Below are 12,505 nucleotides of genomic sequence, written 5' to 3' on the forward strand. Positions count from 1 at the left end.
AATAGAAATAGAAAGCAGTGAATTAGTTCATTTTCTGTGGCAGAAGTCCACTGTTTCTAAGGTTTTAATATAAAGGTGAGTAAAATCTTAATTAAGGATTGAATTGCTGTTTATTGGAAATATATGCACACAAAAAGTTTAATACTGCTTGACTGTCTATTTAGTACCAAGCATAATAGTAAATCAATTACAGTTTTGTTTTGTTCTGTCTACACAGAGGTCAGCATACTTGGTGCATAGGCCAAATCTGGCATATCACCTTTTTTTGTAAACAATATTTTATTGTAACACAGACATGTTAGCTATGGCTGCTTTCCTGCTTCAACAGCAGAGCTGAGTAGTTGGAATAGAGACTGTATGGACCACAAAACCCTAAAATATTTTCTGTCTGACTCTTTACAGAAAACATTTGCTGACCCTGGTCTACACAGTGCTAGAAATGTGTGTCCATTATCTCTGTTTTACACAACAGAAACTAAGTTTTTTAGAGGCCAAGGCTCTGTTCTCTACCTACTAATATTTTTACTTAGTCAGTTGTGAAATTATAAGACAGAAAACAACTTATCATCTCCCCAAAAAAACAATTTGTGATAATGAAGAATTCCGTTTTTAGGAGTGCCTGTCAGTAATATATATTTGCTTTCTAGTTACCAAGTTTCCGGGACAGTCAAGAAGAGGATGATATTCTGCCAAATATGGACAGAAATCCAACAACTCCATCATCGGTTATCTTTCCACTGGCAAAAACTCCTCAGTGTCAGCATGTCAGTCCTGGCATGCTAGCCTCTATAAATAGGTAAGTATTTGTGCATATGATACTGTAATTCTCTGCATCAACTTTTAATATTCCATGAGTTGAAGAGAGTAGATGTCAGTAATGAAAGGAGTGATCATTATTTATAAAAAATCATGAAAGAATAGTTCCTAGAAGTCAAGGATGGACAGTTTCCACAAGGAGGGATGTTATTCAATAGTGTCAGTACACAAGTGACACTTTACGTTAGATTCTAGATGGGTCAAAGTTTTGCCTGTAAAGAATTAAACTATAAAATATACCTTAAAAACACCTTAGAGAATTATTTTACAACCTCAGAAGAACCAGAAGCCACTAACAAAAAGTATGATAAAGTCAACCATACAGAAAATAAAACATTTTACCTGGTACCAACCACCATAAACAATCAAAAGACAAATGACAGTCTGAGAAGAGAATTTGTGGAACTCATCACAGGAACAAGGCTAATTTCTCTGTTATAACACTCCTACAAATAAACAAGAAAAGGAAAGCCATTCTCGTGCATTACTAGTGAGAAGGTAAATTAGTTCAATCTCTGCAGGCAGTAATTTGTTGATATCTATCAAAATTATAAATGCATATGCTCTGACTTAGCAGTCCTACTTCGAGAATTGTGAATGTACAACTAATTCATTGCAGTATTGTTTATAATGACAAAAGACTGGAAACAAATGTCCATCAATTAGGGACTAATCAAATAAATTCTGATATATTATGTAGCCATAGACATTAATGAAGAAATTCTTTATGTACTTAAAAATGTCCAAGATATATTAAATGCAAAAAGTTAGATGTGGTTAATTATGTGTTACAATTTGTGTAAATCAGGACTGTGTGTGTGTATATACTTGTGATTGCTTTTATGTGATTAAATATAAAACAATTGCTTTTATGTGATTTAAATATATTGCTTTTATGTGATTAAAATCACATAATTACTTTTATGTGATTAAATATCTCTGAAGGGATACATAAGCAACTGAAAACATTGGTGATTCTTAGGGAGAAGAACTAAGATAGCTTGGGACAAATAAGAGGAATACTTTTTTGAATTTCACACGATTTGAATATAAGCATTATTTTTTAATATAAATAAATAAAATTAAGAAAACATATGGGTGGCCAACAGTCATATAACACAGAGAAAAAAATGGAAAATGAGGCCTGAAAATAGGCTATTCATTTGGCAATTAAGCAGGCCAGTGCTGATCTTAAGAGCAATTTCCATGGGGTGTGAGAGATAGAAGCCAGATGATCATGACTGAAAAAAAAAAAAGTACTTAGTACTCTCATGAAGCTTAGTGAAATTTTAATTTGCATTTATTCAGCGAAAACATAATTTTTCCCTAGCAATCCACAAATTATTTTTACTTTTAATTTAGTATTTAGTGCAGGTGAAAGTATATTGAGCATATAATTTTTTAAAATTTATTTTATTAAAGTATAGTTGATTTACAATGTTAATTTCTACTGTACAGCAAAGTGATTCAGTTATACATATATATATTCTTTTTCACATTCTTTTCCATTATGGTTTATCACAGGATATTGAATATAGTTCCCGGTGCTATACAGTAGGACTTTGTTGTTTATCCATTCTATATATAATAGTTTGCATCTGCTAATCCCAAACTCCCAATCCATCTCTCCTGCACCCCCTCTCCCCTTTGGCAACCACAAGTCTGTTTTCTATGTCTGTGAGTCTGTTTCTGTTTGGTAGATAGGTTCATTTGTGTCATATTTTAGATTCCACATATAAGTGATATCATATGGTATTTGTCTTTCTCTTTCTGACTTAACTCCACTCTGTATGACAGTCTCTAGGTCCATCCATATTTCTGCAGATGGCATTATTTCATTCTTTTTCATGGCTGAGTAGTGTTCCATTTTGTATATGTACCATATCTTCTTTATCATTCATCTGTCGATGGACATTTAGGTTACTTCCATGTCTTGGCTATTGTGAATAATACTGCAATGAACACAGGGGTGCATGTTATCTTTTTGAATTATAGTTTTGTCTGGATATATGCCCAGGAGTGGGATTGCTGGATCATATGGCAACTCTATTTTTAGTTTCTTGAGGAACCTCCATACTGTTCTCCATAGTGGCTGCACCAGCTTACATTCCCACTAACAGTGCAAAAGGGTTCCCTTTTCTCCAAACCCTCTCCAGCGTTTATTGTTTGTAGATTTTTTGATGATGGCCATTCTGACTGGTGTGAGGTGATACCTCACTGTAGTTTTGATTTGCATTTCTCTAATAATTAGTGATGTTGAGCATCTTTTCATGTGTTTGTTGGCCATCTATATGTCTTACTTGGAGAAATGTCTATTTAGGTCTTCTGCCCATTTTTCGATTGGGTTGTTTGTTGTTTTGTGGTTGAGTTGTATGAACTGTTTGTACATTTTGGAAATTAAGCCCTTGTTGGTCACATCATTTGCAAATATTTTCTCCCAGTCTGTAGGCTGTCTTTTCATTTTGTTTATGGTTCCCTTTGCTCTACAAAAGCTTGTAAGTTTGATTAAGTCCCATTTATTTATTTTTGGCTTTTATTTCTGTTGTTTTGGGAGACTGATCTAAGAAAACATTGGTATCATTTATGTCAGAATGTTTTTGCCTGTGTTCTCTTCTAGGAGTTTTATGGTGTCATGTCTTATATTTAAGAGTTTAAGCCATATCGAGTTTACTTTTGTGTATGGTGTGAGGGTGTGTTCTAACTTCATTGATTTACATGTAGCTGTCCAACTTTCTCAACACCACTTGCTGAAGAGACTTTTTTCCATTGTATATTCTTGCCTCCTTTGTTGAAGATTAATTGACCAGAGGTGTGTGGGTTTATTTCTGGGAAGCATATAATTTTGGACACAGTTTTTGGTAAGCACTTTGGCCAAATCATTAGCTTTAAAATAGTCATCCCTTTGGCCCTTGAATTTTATTTCTGAGGAAATATGAGGTTTGGGCAAGTATGTATGCACATTTATATGAACAGAGATGTTCACCACAAAACAATACTGAAAATTTGGAAATGACCTAAATGTCCAACAGTAAGGAAAGTCAAGAAATGAGAATTTGTTGGACTTCCCTGGTGGCGCAGTGGTTAAGAATCTGCCTGCCAATGCAGGGGACACAGGTTCGAGCCCTGACCCGGGAAGATCCCACATGCCGTGGAGCAACTAAGCCTGTGTGCCACAACTACTGAGCCCATGCTCTAGAGCCCACGAGCCGCAACTACTAAAGCCTGCGCGCCTACAGCCCCTGCTCTGCAACAGGAGAATCCACCGCAATGAGAAGCCCGTGCACCCCAACAAAAAGTACCCCGCTCACCACAACTAGAGAAAGCCCGCATGCAGCAACGAAGACCCAACGCAGCCAAAAATAAAAAAATAGATTTTAAAAATAAATTAGGATTTGTCCATATAATAGAATAATATACAACAATTTAAAATGATGCCTTCAAGAATTTTTAATGACATAATGTTCAGTGGATAATTTTTAAAAGCTAAGAAATAAAACTACATACAGTATGATCCCAGTTTACATAACATGTATTCATAAGAGAAAGGAAATTTCTTGACCAAAAATATCACCAGCCATTATCTCTATATTGTAGAATTACACTGATACAGGTTGTCACGTTATTTTTTTATATGTATCACTTTTATAATTAAGGAAAATGGCTTTTTTTTTCTTATAGAGCATATGGTGGGCTCATTTATATCAAGAATATATTTCCTAAAACTTCTTTATTTTTAAAATATGAGTTTCCTAGACCTCTTCAATCTCTTGACTTCACCAACTCTAGCAGTTAGTTTCCTTCTCATAACAATATTAAGTAACAAAACAGTTTTTTTTATTAATCCCCAAGTCTCTGGTTTGTTCAGGACAACAGACCCATGAGATGCTGATCCTGAACCACTGGCTAGGATTATTCACCTGCTATGCAGCAGAGTTTGTGGTTCACATTAATATCTTAATATGTCACACATTTACACATTTCTACACGTCATACCTTTAAGGTTGCTCCCAAATAGTCATAAAGGAAAGGATAGTCAATCATATAGGATCTTGAAGCCAAAAGAGAGAATTAGAATTGGTGTTCAGCTGGATTTACTGTCATAAGTAATTGTTGGGGAAATTGAGAACAACATTACATGTGGCTTCAGTTTTCATCTGTAAATTATGAGTCAAGCTTATTTGCAAAGAATGAGAAGGGAGAGAGGTAAGGTAAAAAGAAATGAAAAAAAATTCTTAGTTGGTATGGGGGATATAAGAAAGATGTAACTATGTAGAAATAAAAGGCTTATGAGCTGAACTGAAGACTAAACACAGTTGGAAGCCATAAATTAATTGAGGGCTTTCATCACCAGACTTATCCTTAAAATGATCAACTTTTAAGATTCAATCTGGAGAGGGAAGGAAGACATGAATAAGAGAAAGGAGTGAAAGGTATAACAAAAGCGAATCAAGGGACAAGAAGTCTGTGAGTTTTAGAAAAGACAGGCAGCAAGATAGAGATTGGAAAGAGCACAAATGGGACAAAAGACAATGGGTAAACCATCATTTCCCAAAACAGTCTTAGATTGAAGCATTTTGTCTATTTCCATTGGTACATGATTGCCTTTTTAAAAATGGAAAAGAAAATGTACTTTTAAAATATTGAAACATTTTAAATTCATTTTGTCAGTTGCTGTTCAACCTGTGGATAAAAGTATGGTAGTTAATGTTGACCTGTTATTTTATATTTAAACAGGGCTGACTGTGATAAATATGTTTTTCGTATGCAAAAAACCCATAAAAGTAAAGGTGGCACTGTCTGGGGCAATATCAAGAAAAAAACAGTAAGTATTTTTATTCACCATTCATTTATTCAACATATACCTATTGAACAACTATAATATATGGCAAATTATTGTAGTTATGTTATATAACAGTCCCTGCCTTCAAGTTGCTTACAGCCTAATACAAGTAAATTATGAGGCTATGAGTGAGGTAAGTACCTAAGTGCTGTAGGATTATGGATGGCAGCTCATAGACTGAAGCATTTGAGCAAGGTGAGAATTTTCATTTGAGGAGTCTGGCAGGGTGGAAAGAACACATATAGGTTAGAGACATTTCACACAAAACAAAAGCATATCTATTCAATGATTGGGGAATAATCCACACTAATTGAGTTGTGATTGTCATAGAATAAGAAATTTCATTAAATCCTCTGCAGGTTCAAAATGGTTTCAAATTTTTTCAGATTCAGCTACTTGATTTTATGTGTGTGTGTATGTCAATAACAGAAAAAAATTTAACTCAAAATCTAATTACAGAAAAAATTATAATTCAAAATTGCCTTACAGTGATCTGTATCCCTTTGAGAAAAGATTAGGAGAATCCTCTTGAATTAATTTTTAAATTTTTAATTTCTGATTTTAATCTGAATAATTTATATCCAGATAAAACTATAAGTATTCTGGAAAAGCTAATTCACCTCAAATTTCCTCAAAGTAAATAGCCATTCTTAGAGAATGATAATTTCTGGATGGAGGTAAAATGGGAGACTACCTTATTCCCTGAGGGTATATTCCTTCTGACCAGGTTATGGCCATCTTTCTCCCTCACCCACACTGAAATATTTATATTGCACACCTGCTAGAGTACAGTTCCTCTCAGAGAGTCTCTAAACTTAACATTAGGATTACCTAATCAGACCTAATCTTTGTAGGCTTTATTTGTCCACAGGAAATGGTAGGTACCTCTGGGAACCTTGGTTTAAAATCAGTCTGGAGACTAAATTCTTCAAAAGAAACCTCTACTCCATAATTGAAGGTGTGGGCAGATGCCCTCTCAGTGTTTCTCAGATTTTCTTTTTCCAGTCCATTCCTTACAAGAATGAAATTTTGGTTTCATTTGTAGCCAGTGAGTGTGTGAGGATAGAAAGAACAAAGGATTTAGTATTAAAACTTCTGATTTCAAGGTCTGACTCCATACCAGCTTTATGACAAGGCAAGCTACTTGAGCTTTCTAATCTCATTTTATTCATATGTGGTATGAAGTGGGGATCATGATGATATTGTATCATTTAGGATCTCTGTTGCCTTATTGATTTTCTGTCTCGAAGATATGTCCATTGATGTGAGTGAGGTGTTAAAGTCTCTTACTATTATTGTATTCCCATCAGTTTCTCTCTTTATATCTGTTAGTATTTGTTTTATGTCTCTGGGTGCTTCTATATTGGGTGCATATATATTGACAAGTGTAATATCCTCTTCTTGTATTGATCATTTTATCATTTTATAGTGTCCTTCTTTATCTTTCTTTGTTTTAAAGTCTGTTTTGTCTGATAATGAGTATTGCGGCCTCTGCTTTCTTCTCATTCCCGTTTCCATGAAATATCTTTTTCCATCCCCTCACTTTCAATCTATGTGTGTTCTTTGCCCTAAAGTGAGTCTCTTTGTAGGCAGCATATTGTAAGTTCTTGTTTTTTTATCCGATCTGCCACTCTGTGTCTTTTTATTGGAACATTTAGTGCATTGACATTTAAGATAATTATTGATAGATATGAATTTATTGCTGTTTAAACCTTGTTTTTCCATTGATTTTATATTTCTTCTTTGTCCCTTTTTCATTTTCCTTTTGCAGTTTGATGTTTTTCTTTATCCTTGTGTTCTTTTTGGTTTTTGTGCATCTATTGTATGTTTTTGATTTGTGGTTACTCTGTTTTTCAAGTATGTTAACCCCTTCCTATATCTACTTGCTTTAGACTGGTAGTCATATAGGCTCAAACACATTCTAGAAAAAAAAAATGTACATTTTCTTACTCTCCTCCCCCACATTTTTATTATTTTGATGTCTTCTTTTACATCTTCATGTTAATCCTTTTGCTGTTCATTGTGGTTATCATCACTTTCACAGAAATTTTTTGATTTTTTTTTTTTTTTTAGTCTGTGTCCTGGCTTATTTAATTGATTTACTTTCCAATTGTGATTTTCTCTTTCCTATAGATTCTTGCTTCTTTTCTATTTAGAGAAGACCTTTTAGGATAGGTCTTCCTTTAGGATAGGTGTACTCTTAGTTTTTGCTTGTCTGAGCAATTCTTTATCTCTCCTTCTATTCTAAATGATAATCTTGCTGGGTAGAGTATCCTAGGTTGCAGGGTTTTCCCTTTCAGGACTTTATATCCTGCCATTCCCTTCTGGCCTGCAATGTTTATGTAGAGAAATCAGCTGATTGCCTTATGAGGGTTTCCTTATAATTAAATCTTTGTTTTTCTCTTGCTGCCTTTAGAATCCTCTAACTTTTGCCATTTTAATTATGTCTTGGTGTAGGTCTGTTTGGGTTCATCTTGTTTGGGACCCTCTGTGCTTCCTGTACCTGGATATCTGTTTCCTTCTTTAGGTTTGGGAAGTTTTCAACCATAATTTCTTCAGATACATTTCAATATCCTTTTTTCTTTCTTCTCCTTCTGGGATCCCTGTTATGTGTAGATTGGCATGCTTTATATTATCCTATAGGTCTCTTCTGTTGGTTTCATTTTTCTTTTCATTTGGCTGTCTGCTGTTCTAATTGGGTGATTTCTCTTATTCTTTCAGATCACTTCTTTGTTCCTCTGCATTATTCATTCTGTTATTCATTGCCTTTAGCTCAGCTTTCATCTCGGCAAATAAGTTTTCCAATTCTTCTTAGTTCCTCTTTATAGTTTCTAGTTTCTTTTTACAGTAATCTTCATTTCTGTCAATAGCCCTTCTTAATTCCTTCAGTATTTTCATTATTTCCTTTCTGAACTCAGTGTCTATTAGACTGAAGAGGTCTGTTTTGTTCTTTCAGGAGAATTCTCTTGATCTTTTAATTGGGAGTGGTTCCACTACTTCTTCATTTTACTTTTATTTCTCTGACTCTGTGAGCTTAGGAGAAATAATTATTTACTATGGCCTTGAAGGGCTGTTTTTATGTGGGAGCATCCCTTTGTAGCCTGCATAAGTCTAATATTTTTGGTGCATGGGCTGTTTCTAGTAGGGATGCCTGCTGCATTTTCCTTCAGTGTGTGCTGGCCGGGGTCCTTTTCATAGGGGGTATGACTCGTGTAGTGACTAGAGCCTGCACTGGATATTGAGCAGGGTCTCTTCTTTGCTCTCTGGTTGTCACAGCCCTGTTGGGGGCAGCATCTGCTCCCCAGTTGTTGGAATAGAAGCCCCTAGATCCGTTTCTGAGCTGCAGTGTGAGGTAGGTGAAACTGGAGCTCTCCCACTGAGAGAAGAGCCACTGAGTATTCCATTGCTCGAGCTGTCCACTGGGGGGTATGCTCTGTGTGTCACCTGTGCAAGCCCACAAAGTACACTGGCACTGGCACTGCCCTTGGCCCCGCCTCCACCGTGGGAATGCAGGTAGTCGGCTGTGGCGTCCCTCAGACACTGTGTTCACAAAGCTGCCAGCGCAGATCCACTAAAGTTAGGTACCAGGACCACAGCAGTCACATACCTGGACCCACCATGGGAGCTATGGAAGCAGCCCAGACCCCAGCCCTGCCTCTGCGTGCAGTCACACACAAAGCCTACAGCTGCCTGGCGGCCTGGCTTCCACATACACCCTCGGTTGAGGCCCTATAACTAACTACTCTCCAGCCCCTTCAGGCTGTCTCCGTTTAGCCAACCCCCGTACTCTCCCCAGGTGTGTCCTCTGAAGCCCAACCCGGTCATCCCATTGCTCCCTCCCAACACACAGACACACAGACACACACAGACACACACAGACACACACACACACACCACACAGACACACACAGACACACCACACAGACACACACACACACACACACACACACACACACACACACACACACACACACACACACACACACACACACACACACACACACACACACACACACACACACACACACACACACACACACACACACACTGAGGTAGCACAGATCCTCTGTGCTAGTCTCTGTTCTGCCTGCCACCAGCTGGCTTCTGTGCTCTCTTCCAAGCCTATGAAGCTCCCTTTCTGTCCCAGCTGATCTTCCCACCAGTTAAGGGGTTTCCCAGGGTGCGGGAACGTTTCCCCTTTTCCAGCTCCCTCCCAGTGCCGCAGGTCTCATCCCAATTCCTTTATTTTTTGTTTCATCCTACTGGGTTATATGGAGATATTTCTTGCACTTCTGGGTGTCTGATACCTTTTGTCAGTGTTCAGTAAGCTATCCTGAGAAAATGCTCCCCATGTAGATGTATTTTTGATGTATTTGTGGGAAGAGGTGAGTTTCATGTCCTTCTGTTCTCCCATCTTGGTTCCTCCTCTTGATCATGATGATACTGGTTTATCTCATTGAATGATTTTTGAGGGCTAAATGTTGTAATAGTGTTTTGACTCATTTCACAGGAAAAAATACATTTCCATGGCAATCTATGAACACGAGTTTGTATATCTAAAGTTTCTTTCAATAATACTTATCCTTAGTACAGTGGGTATACTCTGTCATATTTTCTTTTCTGTTCTATTCATTTTCATTTTTTAAAGATAGTCATGGCCAGTAGTTTAAAAAGCACTGATGTATATATAAGCATGCATTATATACTTAAAACTTGCCATATAAATTATTATTTTAGCCAAGAATTTAAAGTACAGAGAATTCAAATTTTGCTAGTGTAATGGAATAAGTACTCAGTAGATTTTGGCAACTTTCAGAGGCTATCCTTTAACCACTGTAGCATTAGTTTGTAATGTTTTATTGGGATAAAGCATGCTGAATTTTGTCTACATATGAAGCAGGCTTCAGAGGAGGCATCACTTAGCTAATATGAACTCTCTTGTAGATTGAAAGTGATTTTTCAACTCCACCATCAAGAAGAAAAACCCCATTTAACAAAGGTAATATACTTACATCTTTCTTTTGTAGCTCTGTTCTATTATAGGGTAGTCTCTTTATTAACATAGTATTAAAATTAATTGCTTACAAGTGGGCAGATCTACCAATTGGTTTCCTGTTATTTTCAATTTCATTGAAATTGTTTTTAGAAATATATTAATCTTTTTATTAAACTTCTCTTTACAGAATTAGCAGAAAACTCTGGTATTGGAAAACTTTTCACTAATGCTATGGAGTCTTTAGAGGAAGAAGAGAAAGATTCTTATTTTTCGAACTCTGATTCTGCATAGTAAAAATGAGAATACTTCCAGGATGTTTATCAAGAAGCAGTGTATCTGTATCTTCATTTGAAGGATGTATTTTTTTTTTTATAATGTAGCTTCATATGAAATTGCAGACTCTTTTTCATAGGTTTCATGTGTTATATATAGATGTCTCTCATAAACATCTTAGTCTGTTTACTTTAAGAAAATCATGTTCCATACAGATTTTTTCAGAAGCATTCAAGAAAATGTTGCTATCCTTAAGGGGCGAGGTGGGGGAGAATTAAAAAATAGATTGTATTGGTAGCTACTGAGTTCATGAAAACTTTAGGTTACCAGTTGTCACCACTTGGTATAAAAGCCAGAGTTGATCTAATGTTGCAGTTATCAGTACATGTTGTTTAAACCATTTGACAAGCTTTCTCCTGATTGTTTTTCTTAAAACTTGTGATTGGCATATTCATGAAACCTATGTAAATTTAATTTATTGCTTTTTCAGTATTTTTATTAGGTAGAATAAGAGAACAGATTTTGTTGTATTCTTAAGCAGACATGGCGTAAATTTGGTCTCAGTATTTAAAAGACTGGATTAGACAAACATTCAGGTTATAGCTCTTTTACTGTAAGGAGTCAAGTTACTATGTCATGTCATAGTAAACACTTTTCCTTTCAGACAGACAGCTTCTTTAGAAATAAACTTCTTTTAGCATATTATGCCATTATGCTTTAAAATTTGACATAGGGCTTCCCTGGTGGCGCGGTGGTTGAGAATCTGCCTGCTAATGCAGGGGACACGGGTTCGAGCCTTGGTCTGGGAGGATCCCACATGCCGCGGAACGACTGGGCGCGTGAGCCACGGGTACTGAGCCTGCGTGTCTGGAGCCTGTGCTCCGCAGCAGGGGAGGCCGCAATAGTGAGAGGCCCGCGCACTGTGATGAAGAGTGAAGGCCCCCACTTGCCACAAACTAGAGAAAGCCCTCACACAGAAACGAAGACCCAACACAGCAAAAATAAATTAATTAATTAATAAACTCGTACCCCCAACATCTTCTTTTAAAAAAAAATTTGACAGAATTTTTTTCCCTCTGGTTATAGTACATATTTACCCACTCTTTCTCTCCAGGTAGGTTGTTCAAATAAAGTAAATTTGCTTTTATAATATTCATGTTTTGGTTGGTTTTTCTAATTACTGGATGATAGAAAAAATGCATTTTGTTTGTTAATGGTTCAGTTCATTTCCTTGAAAAATACCAGAACTGTTTGTTAGAAGTATACTTTCTTTTTTCTTAAGAATTTAGTCAGTAATAATCAGCAGCTAAAGAACTACAGGATTTGTAGAAACACAAGATTTAAGAAGAATAGTGCAAGCAAACAGATCACTCTCCTTTAAACTACAATGATAGTTTCTGCCACAGAGATTTTTGATAGATGAAGGATGAAACAAATGAAAGGGTTATTTTAGAGTAGCTCTAAAAAATTCTGTTGTAGAACTCTAAGTTGCCAATATTTGGTGTAATACCATGCTGCTTGATGTTAGTGGATAGTGTTTTAAGAATTAGAAGGTATTCACAACATTGTAAATCAACTAT

The 12,505-nt window shown here is 36.2% G+C and overlaps 1 protein-coding gene across 1 annotated transcript in view; it reads left to right on the forward strand.

The window, feature by feature from the left end:
* The window catches only part of MIS18BP1 (MIS18 binding protein 1), a 54,919-nt gene extending 43,289 nt beyond the window's left edge, over nucleotides 1-11,630 (forward strand). Inside the window, exons 11-14 of the mRNA XM_060142899.1 lie at nucleotides 648-796; nucleotides 5,551-5,638; nucleotides 10,601-10,655; nucleotides 10,840-11,630. Coding sequence (XP_059998882.1) covers nucleotides 648-796; nucleotides 5,551-5,638; nucleotides 10,601-10,655; nucleotides 10,840-10,943 — 396 coding nt within the window. The 3' untranslated portion in view covers nucleotides 10,944-11,630. The remainder of the gene's footprint in view (nucleotides 1-647; nucleotides 797-5,550; nucleotides 5,639-10,600; nucleotides 10,656-10,839) is intronic.
* The last annotated feature ends 875 nt before the right edge of the window (nucleotides 11,631-12,505 follow it).

This window comes from Lagenorhynchus albirostris, chromosome 1, assembly GCF_949774975.1.
Source record: "Lagenorhynchus albirostris chromosome 1, mLagAlb1.1, whole genome shotgun sequence".
Taxonomy (NCBI): Eukaryota; Metazoa; Chordata; class Mammalia; order Artiodactyla; family Delphinidae; genus Lagenorhynchus; species Lagenorhynchus albirostris.